This window comes from Brugia malayi (assembly GCF_000002995.4).
Source record: "Brugia malayi strain FR3 genome assembly, contig: Bm_v4_Chr4_scaffold_001, whole genome shotgun sequence".
In the NCBI taxonomy this organism is placed as follows: domain Eukaryota; kingdom Metazoa; phylum Nematoda; class Chromadorea; order Rhabditida; family Onchocercidae; genus Brugia; species Brugia malayi.
In genome coordinates, this window is record NW_025062478.1 from 1,419,241 (window position 1) to 1,441,484 (window position 22,244).

Genomic DNA, 22,244 nt, shown 5'->3' on the forward strand with positions numbered 1-22,244 from the left:
AAATGAATTAAAATTTGTTGAAATTGCAAAAATTTTTAGATAAGTTTTTTATTAATTTAAAAATTTTCATTTATAAAATTTTTTAAAAATTTAAAAAAAATAATTTTTAATTCATAATCTCCTTTAATATCATATTTCATTATGTAAATTTTTTTTTTTTCTTTGACAAATATATGTGAATTCAGTACTACTGATAAAATGATAGAATAAAATAGAACAGACATCCCAGTTGAAAGACAAGCCTACTTACAAAGCATCAAATAACAAAAAAAAAAAATTTGTTTAAAAAATTTAAAAATTAGCGTTCAGGAATTTAAATCTTGAAATGCTATAAATTGGTACAACAATTTGAAAAATGGGAATGCCAAGAAAGAAACAAAAAAGTGAAGGAAAAAAAAAAAATCTATGCAAAAAAAAAAGTCTATCGATGAAGATTTTTATATTTTATCTAGAATATCTTCATCATAGACAATTTTTGCATAATATTTAGGGATGTATTCTAGTGAGGTAAACAAAAAAAAAAAAAAAAAGAATTTTTTTTTTTTCAATTAGTAAGCAAATAAGCAATACTTATATGATGGAACTATGAAACAAGAAATACCGGTTCAAAAATGAAAACCGGGATTGTGACCCTGTAAACAGGAATATGAAAGTACTGGCAAACTTTAAAAAAAAAAAAAAAATTAAAACAATTTATGTTAAATATGTATGCACAAAATATTGGTTAATTAAATTTTAGACAGCAGTATTTTGCATGAATGAAAGAAAAAAAAAAGAAAAAATGAAATAGCAAAGAGGAGGAGAAAATTAATTTATGCAATGCTTCAAATTGAATTAAAATTAAAATGAAAGCCAAACTAAACTACCATAAAAAATTGAAGTAGAAAAAAAAAAGAAAAAAAAAGAAGAAAAAAGAAGAAAGAGAATGACAAAAACAAAGAGTGAAAAAATGAAACAAATCAGTAAAATATTTCTACTTTTCTATGTCAACCAAATTCTACATACTGCAAACATCGACAAATATGCTTGACATATGACTTGTTTCCGCTTTATTACTGCTTTCCGGAACAATAGCCGTTGGTGTAACTTCCATGGGAATTTTCCACTCTAACTGTCGCATATTGTTCAAGAGTGTTTGGAACAATTGATCGTTCTCCAGAAAAGTTGGAATTTGATTATTTGCTAACGCTTGACTTATGGCTACTTGAGTCAGATCGGTTTGTTGCTGTCGTTGTTGTTGTTGTTGTTGCTGCTGTTGTTGTTGTTGCTGCTGTTGTTGTTGTTGTTGCTGTTGTTGTTGTTGTTGTTGTTGCTGCTGCAGTGTTCTGGATAGAGCACTTTGCGCCGTAAGGTTTGGAGCGATCCCCGTAACTGATGTTGGATTAATGGGTACTGGAACTGCTATCGGTGGATTGGTTGTAACGATGGTATTTGTATTACCATCAGAATGTGTACATGGCGGTGTAACGGAAAGTGCAGGGAGATCACTTTCCGCTGCCGTACTGGTTGTTGTGGTGGTTGGAGTGGTCACTTGTGGTTGAAAAAGAAACTGCAAATGAGGTAATGCGGATGGTGAGGGTCGTTGCTGTGATGATTGACCAAGTTTCAATGAATTAGCAGCTGCAGAACCAGCAAGATAACTGGTCAAAGTACCAGAAGTATTGTTAAAGGAACCAGTTTCCAACATATTTTCTGTAGATGGAGGCTGACCTGGCAGAAATGATACTGCTGGATGCCGCATATTCTGCTGAAGTTGTTTATCTGGAATTTAACTGCTTATAGCAAGATTTAGAGGAAAAAAAAAAGTTGATTTAATATTTTTTTAAAATACACTTTTAACTTTCAAGATCTCAAAGGCTCGAGAATCATTCAATTTTATTATCAAAATCTATTTATAGTATTACAACATAGTTATAAATGCAACGAGTTATAAGTAGTCTAGGTGTGAGTGTTTTTTCTTGTTTCTTTTATTATATTTCAAGTATCAGAAGACAGTCAACAATGTGCTTACATAGAAGTGCATTGAAATTGTGGAAATAAGGTAGCGGACCGGATGCGGCTACTGCTGCGGCAGCATTTAAAGTTGCTGTGATATTTTCTCGTGTTATATTTAGCAGTGTATCTTTCCGCTGCCGTCGTCGTATTTTTATTTGATCTGCCATCAATTTTTGTCTTTCGCTTACCACTTGACACTAGAAATGAAAAATTCCCTGTCTTTGCAATATTATTGGAAAAATATTATATCTTAACAATGAATCCTGAAAAGGGATCTGGAATGAATTCATTGATACCTTTGCGCAATTACAATCACGATATGGACAGATGCGCTTGTGTCCTTTCAGTCGCGATTTCCTTCCATGCTGTCCACATTTTTGACAATTTGGTATACGCTCTAAAAATATTAAATTCGAATTTGAATGTTACACAGTACAAAATTTATTTTTAAAATAATTATTGTATTTTAGAATGCATTATATGCACTAGAGTTTTGTAATAAAATATGAAAATTAGTAAGAAAATTTCATTTTTTATTTTATTGCAACTGCAAAAAAAATGCTTTAACGGAGATTTGATCTTCCATCGTTGAAGTATATTTTATATCTCAATCTTATTTTATTCAGCATTTTGCATAAATAATACATAATTTGTATTATTTAAATTTGCATGAGGTTATCAAATTATTCTTCACGATAATGATATCTTTGAATTCTGTTTTCTTCGCATCTTGAAATTCTTCAACTAATCTTTTCTTCTTTTTCCATTTCTTCTCATCTTCTTTTTCTGACAATCTCTTGCTATAATTTTCAGATTTTCAGTTTGAATCATTAACGGATCCGTCCATAGTTTTTTTTTTTTGTTACACTGTTCAAAATTGAAATTATCTCGCATTACTGACTTCTTCATGTATTATGAATGAAGTATTATCGAAAACGAACTGGAAATTGGCGCACTATCAAGTTGCTGAACGTTTTCCGCACATCGGACAGGTGGCAATGATGCGAAATTTGTTTGCTGTGCTTGACTGATCGAACAGTAGCCCAGTTGTGTTAAATCAAATCCCATTATAATTGTAGTAAGAAGAGTGAAGTAATTAAATGACCACTAAAGTGACCATCACATATAACCAGCATCTTATTATAGACACAATCATAATTTGATTTACCAAATGAAACAGTTTTATGTATTCTATAAATTATCAAGCTCAAAGAATAATCGTCGAATTGTGAATGTCGCCTAGAAGAGAGACAGATGTTGATGAATTGTTGTTGTGAATAAACAAAATATATTGAAATCTATTCCGCGATGAAATAAATGTACGATGAATCAATTTGCAAAAAACATTTACATCCACCTTTTTTTTTTTTTTTAACTGATCCACCTGGAACAAATCTATATTTAAATAACAAGTCATGATAATGTAAGATAACAATGAGGTCCAACTAATTGCCACAAATTAAAATCAGATAGAAAATGACTAGGCGCTAATGACAGTTTGGATCAATGTGTTCATATTGATAAAAAAAAGTAAACATAAGAGTAAGTAAAAAAGTTAGAGGGAAATTAATAATTGTTTAAAAAAAAAATTTACAGACTAAAATGACCAAACAATGATTCATTGATTGTTTCAGTTGCAACTTCAACTGATAATGATAATTGGAAGTAAGAAAGAAGAAAAAAACAAACAAACAAACAAACAACTGAGGGAACAGATAGCGCGCAAAAGAATGTGGACAAATGCTTCATGCGCAAATGGACTAATATTAGTATCAAATAAAAGTGATAGCAGTAGTTAGTGATATTTGCAGGAGAGAGAGAGAGAGGGAGGGAAAGTTTATGGCATAAAAGGAGCTTAAAAAGGACTGAAGTTCAGCAAATCGACAAAAGTAAGAAAAAGAAAGTGTCAATGACAGGGAAGAAGAGAAGGAGAACAAGTGACAAATTTAATTTTCCAAAAAAAAAAAAGATCAAGTTCCTTCTTATGTTGACAATGTTTCCAACATACAACATACATACACACATGCATACACACATACATGAGTAAATAGTAGGAAGTAGTTCTCGAAAAAGTAGCAGAAGTAAACAATAAGTGTAGTAGCAACGATCGTTGTAAATGATGGCAATGATCGGAACACTCAATTCGCTATACAAATTTTGCTAGTTAACAAATGTAAGTAAGGGACGCTAAGGCTAGTTTAGCATAAACAAGTTACAGCCCTGCCCTACCCTGCCCTTCATCCCTTCTGGCATGTTTTTTCTTTTTTGTCTTCTCTTGTTTATTGAAAAAATAAAAAAAAAAAACTCTGCTCAAGTTTCCTTGCAAAGCCTTACACTTATCTTTTTGCTATTGCTTACTTACCCTATTCTGCTCTAACTCTGCCCTATTCTATCCTACTTTAACCCTTTCCTATCCTACCTTACCCTACTTTGTCCATTTTCTTTCATTTTATGCTTATCTTTTTTTCTCCATAAACTATATAATACTAGTTGATACTACTACTACTACTACTATTACAGCTAACATTGCTACTACTATCATTATTACAAATAGTTTTACTATTGCTACTAGAATAAACAAAATTAGCAATTAAAATTTCAATCTTACAAAAATCATAATTCATCTCAAAAATTATGATTGTTTATGCGTAATTATAAAATAAAAAATTCAATAGTGTTAATTGATGAGAACTTAGTTTGGAAATACACGTACGTGATCAATAAACGTAACTGATATATTAGTGATATAAAGTGATTACTGAGTGTTTATTTGAAATTTTAAAATGTAATTTATGTTTCATTCAATCAAAAAAGATTTGGTGTTATAATGAAAGACAAAATGGTAGGAAAAAAAAGAGAAAAAAAAAAGAGAAAATTCTCAAATAACTAAAATGACACTTTTCCTGTTAGCTTTTAAGCAAAGTGTACTTCTTGCAAGCATTAGAAATGGAAATATTTTACTCCACTAATAACATTATATTGAAGAAATTGGCCTATTAAATACTTAGCCAAGTGAGAGAACCAATTTTCTCTTCTCAATCCAATATCATATCACATACATAAATTGCAAATGGCAATAAATTAATGATGAGAAACGATCAATTGTTTTTTTATAAGCCTAAAGATTAGAAAATGAAATTTAGATGATGAGTGTTACTTGAAAGTTTCAATTTGAAATTTAGTGAAAAAAAAAAAAAAAAAAGGAAAGGACAAGAGATTATATTGTTTCCTTGATATATGTCACACTTATTTGCATATAAGAAATTAAAGAATGGAAATGAAGAAATTGAACAAAAATTAAGTTTATATTTTCATTTTACACAATTTATTCTTTCTTTTTTTTTTTTTTTTTCAAAATTGCAAAGGGGAAATTTTTCAAGTGATTTCGATGAACACTGCTGATAGGACGAAACCGGACATCCTGAAATGTTGCAAGCCAGCTGACTGCTATTAGTTGAAAAGTTCTACTACTAAATGCTAACATCGTTTTTGCCATTATGTCTACTACTTTACTATCACCGCCATTGCTATCAAATAATGTTTTTTCTCCAAGTACTTTAAAAAAAAAAAGGAAAAGGAAAAAAAGGAAAAGAAAGAAAAGCAGCTCTCGACTGGATGATAGTTTGTCTGTCGTCTGAAATAGCCTGAATGCAAACAATTTAACCAGATCAGTTAGCTAGATGACGACGATAATGATGAAACTACCTGGCACAAAACGTTGAATATAGCCGCCTGACTGATTAGAGGATGGATTCAGTCTTTTTTTTTTTTTTCTTGTTTACACAAACATTTCCGTTCCGTCATTTATTGGTCCGAAAAATATGCGAAAATACTTTTGAAAGTGAGCATTTGATCGTTGAAGATAACGAGTAGATACCTCTTTTCAGTCGGCTATGTAAAGAAGTGTTGAGGAAAAGTTTTAAAATGAATTAGTATTAGTGAATAAGTTATAGATTCATTTTTAGAGTAGCCAAGAAGATGTAAAGCCAAGCCAAGTTAATAGAATGATAATTGGTCTAATGATTTTGATGATTGATTTGAATTAATTTGAACTATTTATATTAATCTAAAGAAGAAGAGCGTTCGAAAGAGAAATACTGAATGGTAATCATTTTATCAACAAATCAAATGATAATAAATTCTTATTAATGATGAGACAATTCAATATATATGAAATTAACGGAACAGAAAAAAAAAAGTTTTCAACTTGGAAGGAAAATTCTAAAAAAAAAAAAAAAAATTCAAAAATGAACTGAATGAAAAATTTGATTAGTTTATTCATAATTCCAAACTTTAACCAAAAAAAAAATTCAAAAATAAAGTGAATGAAAAATTTGATTAGTTTATTCATAATTCCAAACTTTAACCGAAAAAAAAAATCATAAAAATTTTAAATTTTATTCCAAATAAATTTTAAATTAAACAAATGATGATTGTAGCATATTTTTTTTCCCATTGCAGAAGAGGAAACTTTTGAATTTCAATAGATTTAACAATGCTTTTTCATCGAACTTATGAATAAACAAATAAACTTTTAGTTTTTTCCTCATTCAAACTATAGTTGGAACATTCAGGAAAATTAGCTAAGCTGAAAAGCTATTTTCAAAGAAAAAAAAAAAGAAAAATTCATAGAATGAATTGAAAGAAGTTAGACTTACAATCTATTCAAATAAATATTTTAAACATCGCAACTGCTAAAACAAAAAAAAAAAAAAAAGCCAAAAGCTATGTATTTTTTCTTTTTTTTTTTTTTTAATTTTCCACATGAAGGAAAATGTACACAAACAAATTATTGCTAAAATACAACGGAAAGAGTTATCATTTAGTATTAACATTAGTACTCTTGTTATTCTTATTTTAATTTGTTAAGCAATTTTAAAGCAAATAATTTAATTCACATTTTAGCTGAATAGAAATATGGAATTTTATCATTTTACTGATGCATACAGAATTTTTTTTTCAGGAATTCCGGATAGCAAAACTTTCATTAATAATGTTTTAAAAGTTGTTCGATACTGTTAACAACGATGATATCAAAATATCAGTGTAATTAATAGCATTTGCTCCCATAAAAAAAAAAAGAATTTATGAAATGATAATGATAATAACTTCTGTCAAGTTTCTATTACTTAGAATGATAATGATAAGAATTCAATGTTGATAGTATATTGATAGTAACTGCCGGTAGTAGGATGAGTATCATATCAGAAAGATAATGAATAGATGATAGTATTATCAGTGATACAATATGATTGATATTAAGAACTAATGAATGTTCGCTTAACAACAGTGTAGTTGAATAAATGAATTTAAATTTTTATTTTAAAATTAAAAAAAAAAAATTAGGATTCATTTAAGTAATAAATTAATTCGAAGATACAAATTGGAATTTGGACTATAATGAATTTCAGAATTTAATAATTATTTTTTCAGGCAATGCTAATAAAAAGAAATCATTAACAGAATTGAAACAATGAAAATGATAACAATACACTATCATTTGACATAATGAAATTATGATTGAACGAGAATTTCAGCACTAATTTCCTTTTATATTATTTTATATTTTAATTTTTATTATATAAAAAATATGAATTAATTTATTCAGATTTTTTTTTAATATAATAACAATAAGCTTGTAAAAAGTTCGATGAATAATTTTATAAGTGAATGATAACCAGTTGTATTGTTGAAATAAAATGCACCATTGAAAGAATTTGTAAACAGCCAAAAGAAAAACACCCATTTGGTTTAATTCATATATTTCTTTTTTTTTTTAATTTCGAACTATTTCAGCTCAAAAAAAAAAATCTTTCAAGATGGATACTTGAAAACTAATGGATAAATTTATGTAGAAATATAAGCTTAATTTCATTTTGTTTTTTCTTGATTTTTTTTTTCTTTAGTACAGCAATTTGTTCATAGTTGCTATTCAAATTCATATCGATGATTTGAAAAACTTTAATTTTTGAATTTTGAATTTTTTTAAAAAAAATTTGAATTTAGAAAAAAAAAAGTCCATTTCTATTTTCTGTGACAAATTTTTGTTTACAATTACAAATATGCTACAAATTTAAGAAAAGAAAAGAAAAAAAAAAAAAGTGTCAACCTCCTTTTGATCTAGCTGTCAAACCACAATGATCATCAACACCAACTTCATTTTCTACATCAGCAACATCTTCCAACTCATGCAGTTGAGTATTAAGTACACGTCTTTTTTCAACCAGTATGCATTTGTTACAGGCGCAATTGGCATATACACATTCGCATTTGTGATTCTTACGTGGTTCCAAACGATTATGATTAAGACAACGTTGACAGTAATAGACCCGTTTGGAGCCTAAAGAGCAAATAAACAAAAATGAGAGGTAGAAATTAAAATAAGATAATACTTAACGAATTGATAATGATAATATCAAGAATTCAAAATCAGCATTTTGCAGTAAAAAATAAAAAATAAATAAAAAATTGATAAGAGAAACTCAATACTAATATCATTTAAGTAATGAGTTCTATCAGTTCTTAGTTCAAGATCTCTCATATAAAGGTTGATTAATACTTACTTATCGATTAGACTAAATTTGTGGAAGTTATTTATAGCTAGAAATACATTTATAAATTTTATGCTTTTTTAATTGAGTGTTATATTAGAATGAAATTTCAAAATTCACCAATTTTGTCAACAGCAGCGGCAGCTGCGCTTAGAGCAGCAATTGCATTAATTGTCTCAAATCTAAAACAATGAATTATAAAAGTTTCCTTTAAATGTTTAACATTTAGAATTTGAACAAAATGATAATAATATGATCAGTTGACAAAGTAAAAAAAAAAAACTTAATGTGAGTTAAATCACATAAATTTATTTTTTCATTTCAAACAAAAATGAATTTTTTCTTTAGCAATAAAATTGGCAATGTATGCTTCGAATTTTTGAAAGTTAATTTTAACTTCATTTAAAAAAAAAAATACAAATTTAAATTGAATTTTTAAAAAGCAAATTGAAATTTCAAATAACCTCATCATTATTACAGACAATAACTGAGATCAATGTTATTAGCAAAAAAAGCCAAAAATTGCTTTTTGTGAGGTAAATAAACAAATTGAGCTTCCGCGAATCGTAATGATCTGCAATAAAGCATAAATATATTATCGTATCGATTATTTTCAAGCAATCAACGGATATCAGCAATTGTAATCAATAGTAACTTTTAACAACGAATTTGCTTATTTGTCTATAATGAAAGTAAAATTAAAATTGAAAAAGAGTTCTAGCATAAATTTCTCAGTCATTCACGAATTGTTCTTTGATTTTATCGTTGTCACACCCACTTGTTAATTTACCTGTTAAAATAATTGAGGGAATTTATTTATTATAATCACGCAACATATGCATATTTCATGCTGGCTACTTTACTTTAATCTTTAAGATACTATGATTTGAAATAGAAATGAATTGAGCAAGTGTATTTGAATTTAAATATTAGTGAAAAATTAATCATATCATAATCAATTTGTGAAACTGAAATGAATACATCAGTTCATATTTACAAATTTGCACTTAAATATTAGCTCCTATTGATCAATGAGTAAGATGAAAAAAATTACTTTAATATTACCTCACAACTCAATAAGTTAGAATTCGATCATTCGAGTATATGATAAATAAATTTACTATAATATAATGACAATATGTAAGAGTAAACTTGCATATGATATTTAATAAATACAAATATCATTGAAATAAAAATGAAAAAGAGAAAGTGGAAAGAAAAAGTTAGTTTGGGAAAAAAGAGAGAAAAATATGTGATAAGATGTATTCATAATTAATAATAAACATAATAACAAAAATATATCTTCTCGTGTAATTTTGAAATTTGAAAATTTTTTTTTTACTAAAAATAAACAGAAAATAATAAAAAAGCTGCTATTGCACGGAATAGAAGCTATTAAATTAAAATGTGATAATAACACACAGCTATTTCAAGTTTGTCGATTATTAGAAAAAAAAATGTTTAGTTATTGAAAATTTAAATAAGATTGAAATTTCTCTCATTTTCTGTCATCTATGTGAATAAGAGTTCAAATAAGACCTAAATTTGCAAACACTGTCAAAGTTAGTAAGCAACATTTTAGAAAAATTACAATCAGATTAAAAATGAAACTGTTTTTAAGTACTAAATTTGAATTCCGATTATAGATATCTTGCATTACTGATAACTGATGATAACAGAAAAGGATAGCTTTTAGTGATTCATCCATTTACCTACTGCAATTTCTATCCAGAAAAAGTTGTTCTAACTTTAGGCAAATGCTTCAAATCAGAAATTTAAACATTTCATTATCTATATTCTTCCTAATTTCCTAAGGTAAGAAAATTAGCCAATAAAAAAACTTTATAATGAGAAGTTGATGAAAAAAAATTATCAGTAATATTATTTCAAATATATTATTCCTAATAGGAAGTTAAAAGTTAGAAGTAGGAGTTAAAATTAACGGATCTTTTTTTGTCAACATTTTAGAGTTAGTCAATTAAAATATTAAAATTATTTAAATTAAAATTTAACAAAAAATTTTTCTTCGATCCGTTACTATCATTGCTGAGATCGCTAATAGCATGGATGAGAAGAAATTTTCAATGAGTAGTTTGTGTGTCAATCACATAGCAAATTTTTTTTTATTGAAATTCAGAGAAATATCATTTCAAAAAACTTTTTCTTTTTTTTTTTCTTCAATTTTTTGTCATATTGTGCAAAATATGAAAGATATAAATGAATGGAAAGTTTGCAAAAAAAAAAAAAGAGTATAAGTAATGCATAGATTATTGAAAGTAAGTAAGCTTTTTCAGTAAGTAAAAAAAAAAAAAGTGGAATTTAACATTAATTGAAAATGAAGTTGTAAAAATCTTTTATTATGTATGCTTTTTGACAAAGCAAAATAAAAAAAAGTCTCCAAAAATTTCATATTTATCATCTGAAGTTAGCAAATTTTCATTTGATAACTTCAGAATTTGCATGATGCAATGAAATGTAGGGAATTTAATTGCCTCATTTTGAACCACTCAAAATGTTTTCATAAATTATAAGCAAAATGGAAGTTTACTTTATATATTTAGTTTCTCGTGAATTTATGGAAGTGATGTGATAATAAAAAAGTATTTTCAATATTTTTCCATTGAAAAAATTTTATATGAACAGAAGGGATTTCCAAATTTTACAATTATCACATTTAATTCATTTTTTTTTTCAAACTAAGAAAAGTATTGCACTTCATTGAGTTTGCTAATTTTCTACATGCATTCAAAAAAAAATTACGAGCTTGAGCAGTAAGCTAAAATAATAGTAATTAATAATTAATGATAATAGAAATAACAATAATAATTAATGATAATAGAAATAACAATAATAATTAATGATAACAGAAATAATAATAATAATAATTAATGATAATAGGAATAACAATAATAATTCAATTTTTTAGAACTGTAAATTTTTTTGCTCCATTTTAACCAATTGAAATTGATGCAAAATGACTGTATAATCAGTATTTGCTATATAAAAGTTTATCGCATTATGTTAATTTCCGTTTTAAAACAATCATATATTTTTTTTGATAAATGTTAGAGTAAAAAATTAAATTTGAAATATAAAATTAATCTGCAACTTCTCATTTCCATTTCTTCAAATAAACAATTCGGTAGTACTAGCAGATGGAACAACAATAAAGACTATAAACACTTTCTCTGTTCTGTTCAAACATATACATACATTCCTGTATTTTGTGGTAAAATAGAAACGATAGTAGAGAGAAATGTCGCAGAGGATGGATGACAGCACGACAAAGTGTCGCCTTACTGATCGATGTAATGATGAAGAATAGCAAACCTGGTGAGAAACAAATAACTCAGTGAGGACAAACTACCGTATCCGGAAGTGCATAACTTTTTTTTTTTTTTTTTCTTTAATAAACAACTTTTGAAATTGCATGGATAAGACAATAAGAATTGAAGCAATGAGAAATTATCAATAAGAGAAGGAGGAGAGTGAAAGAAAGAGAGAAAGACTGATGAGAGTTATTTTATAGAAAGAATAATAGGAAATGAGTAAATAAATTTTCAATATTATGAATGTAAAGAAAAAATTTGCAGGTGAAAGGAATTAAAAAACAAAAAAAAAAAAAAAAAAAAGAAAGGAAATGAAGAAATGATAAGAGATATTTATTTTAATGTTGATAGTGAAGAGAGGAAAAGAAAAGTAAACAAAATAGAAGGGAATAAAATGATGAAAAAAAAAAAAAAATATATTGTTGGTTAAATTTCAAAAGAGAGCATTTTAGTTTAACAGTGAAAAAGAGAAGAGAGATGGGAAAATTTGGAACTCATTGCAAAATGGATATTGAATATGTGTATGTGTGTGTGTGATAGCAAGGAAAAGGCGCAAATGATAATGATGGTGGCGCATATTTCATTTTCAGTAAGGAAAGAGAGAGAGAAATGGAAGAAAGAAAGAAAGAAAAAGGAGAAGGACAGATAAATATATATGTTTTCTTGCACTTCCACTTTCATAATTAAATGTTTTGTTGTTTGCTAGAGAGATTATCAATATACTTCCAGTGATATCTTTGATGGATAGTGAAGGATTAAAATGGTTATCTATCCAATCAGGAATTCCTTGTTAAAGTATCAATTTTGAAATATTGTAAGAGATTAAAAGAGATCATTCCGGAAATGTATTGTAACTGTGAGATTAAAAGAGATCATTCCGGAAATGTATTGTAACTGTGAGATTAAAAGAGATCATTCCGGAAATGTATTGTAACTGTGAGATTAAAAGAGATCATTCCGGAAATGTATTATAATTTGATAATTGTTTTCATTGCGGACCTGTATGTATCTTTTCCGTATACAGTTTTTTCCCTTTCATGGCTTTGATCAAAATTAAAATTTTGTTCAGAAAAAAAAAATAAAATTTTAATTCAATTTATCGAAATTGAATCATATTTTTACTATTGCATACTTAAGTATAATGCAAAAAAAGACTGTTATATGTGAATTAGCTATGCATTTAATGTATGTTAGATATCATATATTTACATGTCCGCAAATGTATGTGAATGACTTACGTGTATACCACGTACGTAATTATTTGTGTATATGTATTTAGATATATGGAAGTGATAAATTAAAGTCTGTTCATTATATTGTTAATAACATATCACGTAAGATGTTTACGTGTTGATACGTAACGCAGACAGATAAAACATATTATGCATTTGTTGTCACGTAAGATGTTTACGTGTTGATACGTAACGCAGACAGATAAAACATATTATGCATTTGTTGTCACGTAAGATGTTTACGTGTTGATACGTAACGCAGACAGATAAAACATATTATGCATTTGTTGTTTGTCCAATAAAATGTGACAGCAATGCAAAAAAAAAAAAGATAAGAAAGAGTGAAAAAAGAGATGAGTGCTAATGAAATTGCTTCAGAGTGACGACGACGACGACGACGACGACAAATGACAACGATAAGAGAGATAGATAGACTAGTTTGTATTACACTTTATTGTGATAATAAAATAAGTACGGAAATTTTATGATATCAAATAATTTGATCTATTTGAACTAAAAATGAAAAAAGTTTCTAGAATTTTCAGATGACCTTTACTTGATTACAAGTTCATTTGATTGAAATAGATTACATTCATTTGTTTTTTTTTTTTCTATAAATTATTTTAATCGATATTCTATTACAAATTATATCAATCAGTCATGGTGACACAACGTTAATATTATTTGAAATGCAATATTTCTTCTTTTTAATTCAGTAAACAAAGATTACATACTGTAATTGAAGAAAAAAAAAAAAAAAAAGCGGAATGAAAAGCAGAAGGTATATTTATTAATATTAATTACAAAATGAAATCTCATATTAATAAAATAATTTTGTTGCTAAAAAAAAAAAAAAAAAAATAAGCATTGGTCATTATTAGCTTTGTAGCCAATGAAATGACCATTAAATAGTAATATATTACATATTAAATTTCATTTTTTTTTTTCTCATTGCAAACGTACTTTGATTTTCAAAAAGATTTATCAGTGGGATGCAACTGCACAAACATAAATTTTTTCTTTTCCAATTTCTATTCTTTTTATTTTCAATCGTAAACAAAATGCTTTTTCTTTTTTTTTTTTTTTTTTTTTTTCTTTTTTCATTTGTGATAAAAAAATTTTTTCTTTTTTTTTAGTTAGAAATGAAAATGATCACAAATAGGAAGGAAAAGAAATGTTAATAAGATGGTAAAAGAGAGAGAGAGAGAGAGAGATATTTGACAAATTTTTATGCTACAAATTATTAATTAAGTAATTTTGATAATAATAATATGGTCAAATATGCTTTTGGGTAATTATCATATTATGAATAAATAACCATAGGGTAATCTATCTATGATAATTTAAAATAAACTTTTTGATTGTTAATTTAAAATAAACATTTTTTTTTTTTTTAAATATACACATAATATATTCAAATATTAAGGAAACTAATTGAACATTTTTTTTCCTCCCCATTTCTTTTTCATTTAAATTATTATTACACTCATTCAGCTTTACGTACTTTCACGTGATTTTTTCTCGTTACGTAAAAATGGATACTGATCCAGAATACTGATCTATATGAGGTTTTAATAGAAAGATATTAGTTAGAATTGATATCTACAGTTACACTTAGCATAACTCGATATCGTATTACAAAAGTATTTCAAGAAAGTTCAAGAATTAATTAAAAAATAATATCGATGCTGCAATTGTCAATTTTAAGAAGAATTTTACGAATGTAAGTTACCTGAATTTATTTAATCTTTTTGATCAAAACCCATTCTAACGTTTTATTTGATGTCAGATTTTTATTGCTAATGAAACACAATTACAGCCATACAGGTATTGAATCTAAATCTACAGGTATTGATCGATAGATTAAAAAAAGAGATCAACCAGTTCATCTTATTTTGTTTATTGTTTTTTGTGTTAGATAAATGCAATAAGAGAGGTGGAAAGAAAAACTTTAAATTCGATGAAATCTAATTTCGATGAAAGTTTTTTTTTTGATGAAATCTATTTTTTTTTTTTTGAAATATAATTGCATTCTTTTAGCTATCACAGTTTTAATCTAAAATCTAATGAATGCTTTATTTGAAAGAAAAAAAAAAAAAACAAAAAACAAAAAGTGTTATCATTTAGTGATCATTCTGAATATGTTGAAGAAGTCAGCAAAAGGAATAATAATAATAATTAAAACAAAATACCTATGCAATAGAAAGATAAACAATGAAAAGGTGAAATTTCTCTTGAAATTATCAAATTAATACGAATAGATCGAAATGTAATATTTTATCAGATAATATCATTCATTTCTCTACTAAACATTTTTCTTTCTTTTTTTTTTTAAACAAACAAAAATATACATATATAATGAATAACAATATTTTTCATTCATTCTAAGCACAGATTAAATTATTTTATGAAAATTTAAATAGTTAAATGAATCAATCAATAATGATTGACGATTACGATAATAATAAACTTGTATGGATTACATAGTATACTGAAACAGGTTAATTGTTTGAAATGGTTTGAAAAATAAGAGAAATCGGGTTGACTTGGGCAAATGAATGTATTGTTGGTGTTCCTACCCATCAGATGGGTGGGTAGGTGGGTGATGGAACTCAAACACTCATTTAGTGTGCCGAAGAAGTAGTAACTGAATGGAAAAAAAAAAAAAGTGCAAATGTAACAAACAACATTGTGGTGCGTTGTTGTGTTGAGGAAATCCCAAGCTTAGTTGACTGAAAAATATTTCAATTTGAAGAAGCAACTACCGATCATTTGGATACATACACATACACACATACATACATACACACATATTTACATAATTTTGCCCAAACATTTTTCTATTTTTTTTTTTTTTTTTCTTAAACGAACAAAAAATAGCTCCGTCCGCGTCCGCGTCCGCGTCCGCACAATAATAATAACATTTCCTGAGCAACCCTAGGGGAACTTAACTTTGCCACTAGTAGCACTATTGTTATCCGTAAACAGAGAGAAATTTCTGCAAATGACATATTTTTTTCCTTCCTTTTCTTAAAAAAAAAAAAAATTTTTTTTTTTTTTTTGCAACAATTTTGTTATTATTTATTCGAATTAAGATGGTCAAATTTGTTATTTAATGAAATTGATTAGATTGAATAATATAATGAATTAAGTTTTGCTTGCATAAAAGTTAAGTTTAAATTTTAAATTAGGTTTTGTTAAATTGGAGAAAAATTATTGGAGAAAATGAACTTATTTGTAAAATTAAAGCAATTGTTATCAAAATTATTGCTAAATTAATTATCTTTCAAATTAAATAAATTTTTTAGTATTAAAACATCAGGCTTTTTTTTTTTTTTTTTTGTAAATGAATTAAACCTTATTCTAGTAATTTTCAAACATTCAAATTAACAATTTAAAAAATTGATTCGCATAAAATTTATTTCAATAAATTCATTCTTGAATAACAAAATTCAAACATAAATAAATTCTCAATAATTTCCATTCACTTCAATAGTAAAAAAGGAGAAAAAAAAAAAAGAAAAAGAATTCGATTAAACAATTAAACAAATTTAATAAATGTTAATTAATGTTACTGTGAAAAAGAAGCAAAATGCGATGGAATGTTTCGATTATGTCAGTTCAGAAATTTGTATTTGAAATGCTTCTTAATCAATCAGTCTCAAATGGAATATGGTAACCCGCAAAACTTCCAAATGTTTTATTGTCAAACTTTCGGCCACGTGTTCATTCTTTCATTCTACCCCTCCCCTCCCCTCAACCCACCTCTCCTCTTTCAATGACTTACATATTGTAATCTTGTTTTTAAAATGCAATAATTTAAAAATTTTGATACGGTAAATGACACATACTAACCACAATTCATTTGATATTTCAATAATTATTTAAATTTTTAATCTATGATTGATATTAATTAGGAAAATATATATATAAATATATCAAATCATAGAATGAAACAAAAAGGTAAGAAAATTTATGTAAGAAAATTTATGCTATATTAAAAATAGAAATTAAATTGAAGAAAAATGAAAAAAAAAAGGTAAGAAAATTTATGTAAGAAAATTTATGCTATATTAAAAATAGAAATTAAATTGAAGAAAAATGAAAAAAAAAAAAAAAAAAAAAAGAAAAAAAGGAGAGAAAAGAAGAAAATTCATTACTAATTTATGCTATATATATATAACATTTACATAGATCATTAATATAAAAATCATTCGTTCATCCATTAATTTCTTTCATATCTTTAAACTATTTAAAAGTAAAGCTCATTACTATACAACTACTCTTGTTTGCAATTTTTTTTTTTTTTTTTTTTTTTTTTTCAATAATCAAATATTGATATGTTTATACTTTTTTTTTTTGGTTTACGAAGTACATGAATCTTTGGTCTTTCATTTGACAAATTTTTATGAAAAACAGAAGCTGACGATGACTAGAATAGAGGAGTGAATGTAGCTTTGACGAGAATATTAGAAATATTTATCGGAAAAATAAACTAATAACAAAACTAATAAGAGCAGCAATATGCTAACTGAGGTAATCATCATTAATTGAGTAAACGAATTTTAGCTGTTCCATGTATTAGTGAATACAAATCATCAAACAATTTTATAATTTTTTGAAGTTTGTTGAAGCATACTGTCTTGAATAGAATATCAAATATCATTAAATGTGCTGCATTTTTAATTAAAAAATTCACTCACTCTACTCTCTTCATAACAGTATTTTCTCAAATGGAAAATAATTCAATTCAACTGAAAGTAATTCAATCAATTTTTTGATATATCGAAATGAGAATAAAAGTATGTTTCAAATAAAATTTATTACTTAAAATTTTTTATCACTAAAAAATATTCAATTGATAATAGCCTACCAATATATATATAAAATTAATTTAATTATATCATAAATGTTTTATAATAGCAAATGATATAGCATAAAATTATGTTTTATTGTAATTTCTCCAAAAAATTAGCATAATTGATAAATAAAACTTGATTTAAGAAAAGAAATTTGAGAAATGAAAAAAAGAAAAAAAAAAAAAAAAACGAAACACTTTATGTTCATATGAAATTTTCACAATTAACAAACAAAACAAAAACCATTTTTTCTTCTTCATCATTCTCCAATCACTGACAAAATGTTTGGTATAAATAATGGACTAAAAAAAAAACTCAATCGTTCTCGTTTATGGGCGGACTGTCTGTCTACCATCAACAAAAAAAAATTAAAAAAATTTCAACCAGTATTTGAAAAAAAAAAAAAAAAAAAACGGCATATTTTGATCAGTAGAAAAAAAAGGAGTTCGAAGGAAAGAATGGAAGGTGGAGGGCTTGTTTGTATGATAAAACAGCGGACAGTTGCGCAAACAATATGCCAGTTTTGATGCCAATTATTTCTTGTTTTCGAATTTATCAATTGAACATTTTTCCTGGATAACTGCTATCATTTAGCTTTCCTGGATGCAATTTCTAAGAAACTATAAGCAGATGAAATCAAATTGTCTCAAATTGTCAAATTTTTTTTTTTCCCCCTCTTTAAAAATTGTAAAATCAAAAATAAAATTTTTACATTTTTTACAATTGCAAAAAATATTTTTTATTTTAACTGATAGCTTATATGCTATTATTAGATATCAATCATTAAAAAACCTGAAATGTGTTTATTTTCACAAAGAAATGAAAGTGAAATGGATAAAACAATGTGTGTAATCTTTAGGATGAAGCAAAAATTTAACTATGTTTTAAATTTTCAACCTAAAATTTTTAGTGCAAAATTTCAAAAGCTTACAAAATTTATGATTTAATTAGATTGAAGAATTGGATGGACCATTTAACATTTGAAAATCAATGCTTAATGAAATTTGTGTCCACTAATTGATAAAAACTCACATTTCAATTAGTTATGCTAAAATATATCTCATCATAAATATTTGTTCTAAAATTTAAAATTGAAAATTCTACATTTCTTTTCAATTTCGCACACTTTGGATCTTTTTTTTTTTTTTTTTTTTTTTTTGCATTCTGATTAATTAATAAGGAATTCATGCAAATTTCTTGCACCATAAAATTTCCAACCTCATTGCTCATACTATTATTTAATAATTCACACAAGAACAGACCAAAAATTAAAAAGTGATAAGAAAAAATATTGAAAAAAAAAAGTTATATAAAATTTTGTGATTGAAACCAAAAATTTACATTTTGAAATATTAAATCACACAAAACATGCAACATGAAATCATTATAATAACTACTAACAGTAGCTTAAATTAGCTTACACAAAAATTCAAAAAAATATAATATAAAAAATAAAAAAATGAAATTAACATTTTTCTTATTCCTCTTTTTTTTTTTCGAAAAAGCACCTAGATGAGAAGAAAAAAGAATGGTAAAATGATTTTTTTTTTTTTTTTTGAGAAAATTTTCAGCAATAATTACTTCTTATTTGGAAAATATAAATGTATCAAAAACAGTAGGATAAAAGTTTCTAATGTAATACAATAAGAATAAATGAAAACTTTAAACAAACTTAGAAAAATTTTTTTCTTATTTCGATTAGATATAATCATTTTTATCTCTTATTCATTCATTCATTCAATTATTTTTAATATTTTTAATTTCATTTCTATTTACATTGTTATTTAAAAAAAAAAACTTTTTTTTTTTTTCATTTCTTTTTGATTGTTTGAGCTATGAACGACAACAAAATGACAAATTCTTATTTTGATGGGTTGGTTGCATTCTGAAATGTCTCTTTCAGGAATCACTTCACAGCATATCATTATGTAAATATCATTTGAATTACAGCTTAAGATCGTAAGCTTAATTCAACATTTGCCATTAAAAGCTTAATATTCGTAGGAATTCGAAATAAAATTAATGTAAACTAAAATGTCAACAAAAAATTCTATGAAATCAAAAAAAGAAAAAAAAAATCATTTAAAGTAATCAAAATAAAGCTATTAGATGATGAAATATAAAAAATATATAAATTTCGCATAGTGATTTGAAGGAATAAAAGTAAGAGAAAAAAAAAAGTCAAAAATGAACTGCTAGAGGCAATTTATTTGTTGAATAGAAATGAGTTATGGAAATATTTGTTTCTTGAAGTGGAAAAATTTAAAGAACTAAACAACATTTTTTTACATGTTTAAAAAAAAAAAAAAAGAAAGAAAAGGACGAAAAGTTAAATAAGTAAATGAAAAAAAAATTTGTAAATAATTCTTTAAAGTTTGCCTTCATTTTTTTTTTTACTTAAATTATTAGTAAAAGGTATTCTCAATTTTTTTTTTCCTTTTTCACTTGTCATTCAGTATAGTTTTTAGAAAAAGTTAATTCATTTGAAAAAAAGTGTCGCTGTTATTGAATGATAATATTTAAATTTCATTAAAATTACCTCTAGCAACATTGATTTGCATTCATAACACTAATGAATTAATAATTTAAACAATGAACTGTTCTGTTAATTTACTTTTAGCAAAAATCTATTTAAGTATTTCTGTTTTTTAAAGGAATGAAAATCATTTCCTCTACTTTTTTCTCTCTCTCTCCCTCTCCCTCTCCCTCTCTCTTTCATTATGTATATTAATTTTTTTTTTGCATATTTTAATTTAACAAAAAAAAAAAAAAAAAACAATTATTAAGTATTAAAAACAATTATATCCACAAATATTACGAATAATTTGCAAAAAAAAAAAAAAAGAAAATTTGCAGTTTTAATTTTAAGTTTTATGCAAATTACACATTTCATCAAATTCATCAATATTTTATAGTATTGATGTGTGTAAGAGGTAAGAGAAACGATTGCAAGAGTGCAAGTGGCCTTTTGATTGGCTCTGCAAAAAGTAATGCAATTCATCTTGATACTGTAGTTCTAATTTTCCAATTTTCTTCTAAAATTAAAATTTAATTCAAATCAAAATTTCATCTTTTTCATTCCTTTTAATTAGTAAAAATTTAACTAAGAAATAATAAATATAATAAGAAAATATTACTAAATCTTTTATGGAAAATTATCTATTTATCGTCGCTTAAGCTAAAATATCATACGTTTTCAGGAACTATCACAAATTTGCAAATTATGCATAATTTTAATAAGTCTACATTTGGCAGCTTAATGAGTAATTTGATACATTCAGTTCTCTGTTCAAAGAATTAAATCATTTCTAACTTTTAATCAACAGTTACTCGTTGTACATATATTTCAGAACAAAGAATAAATTTCAAATATATATGTATCTAAAATATCTAAAGTTAAGATGTTTTGTTAATGATGGTTTAATTCTTTGAATTGTCTCGAACGGATGTTCAATCATGACAGTTCCAAATTTTTTAAGGTGTATTTGAAGCGTTAAAAAAAAAATTGAAATACATACGGTATTTTCATAGTGTAAGAATTCGTATAGGAATGAAACGACGAAGGAAACAAAATCAGATTTTTGGGTTTTGCGCTCAATAAACCAAATTATTGTTGAACGAATTAATGAATTAAAAAAAAAAAAAAGAAATGAAAGTCGAAGAGGAACATGAAAGATGAAAAAATAAATAAATAAATAAACAAATTGATAGATATGGACTGGCAGTTTAGTTAATTTATATTCGTGTGGACAATGATATGACATGATTAGAGCAGATTTGACATGAATATATATGAAGAAATGAAAGAAATAGGCGGTATTCGAAATGAAAAAATGGGGGGAGGGGGGGGGGGGTAGAATGATCTAAAGTTTCGGGAAACAATTTGTAATGTAGAAATTGTAAATGAAAGCAGTAAAGAAGGAATGATACGAAATGATAAACAAGGAATAAACAAGAAGGCGGAGGATGTGAAGTCTAGTTTAACTGATGGAAATTTCAACAAACGTTAATCCAACGACCCCGACCCATTTTTTATGTATCGAAAATAACTTGTTTATAGTTTGATAATTCCCACACTTCCTTTTTTTTTTTTTAAATCAAATATTGAAATTGCAGGGGAAAAAAAAAAATATTTGTCACTTTAATAAGTGCTTCTTTTAGAAATAATATTATTATGCTTCCTAAAAATGAGAATATCAAATTGTTGAAATGAAAAAAAAAAAAAAAAAAAAAAGTATAAGTCAAAAAGCTTTCAGTTTGAAGACAACAACTGAAACT

General features: G+C 25.8%; 2 protein-coding genes across 2 annotated transcripts; both read right to left on the bottom strand.

Annotated features, from left to right (window-relative positions):
• Window positions 1–997: 997 nt before the first annotated feature.
• Bma-dmd-10 (DM DNA binding domain containing protein) lies at window positions 998–3,063 on the bottom strand (the record flags this gene model as incomplete). The annotated part of the gene is made up of 4 exons (XM_043081286.1): window positions 998–1,761; window positions 2,012–2,192; window positions 2,292–2,392; window positions 2,937–3,063. 4 exons carry the CDS (start codon window positions 3,061–3,063, stop codon window positions 998–1,000), a joined length of 1,173 nt encoding a protein of 390 aa, XP_042937220.1.
• Window positions 3,064–8,099: 5,036 nt separating this feature from the next.
• On the bottom strand, window positions 8,100–9,018 carry Bma-dmd-11 (Uncharacterized protein; the record flags this gene model as incomplete). Its single annotated transcript, XM_043081287.1, has 3 exons — window positions 8,100–8,335; window positions 8,667–8,728; window positions 9,011–9,018. The coding sequence occupies 3 exons, from the start codon at window positions 9,016–9,018 to the stop codon at window positions 8,100–8,102; spliced, it is 306 nt and encodes a 101-aa protein (XP_042937221.1).
• Window positions 9,019–22,244: the final 13,226 nt, after the last annotated feature.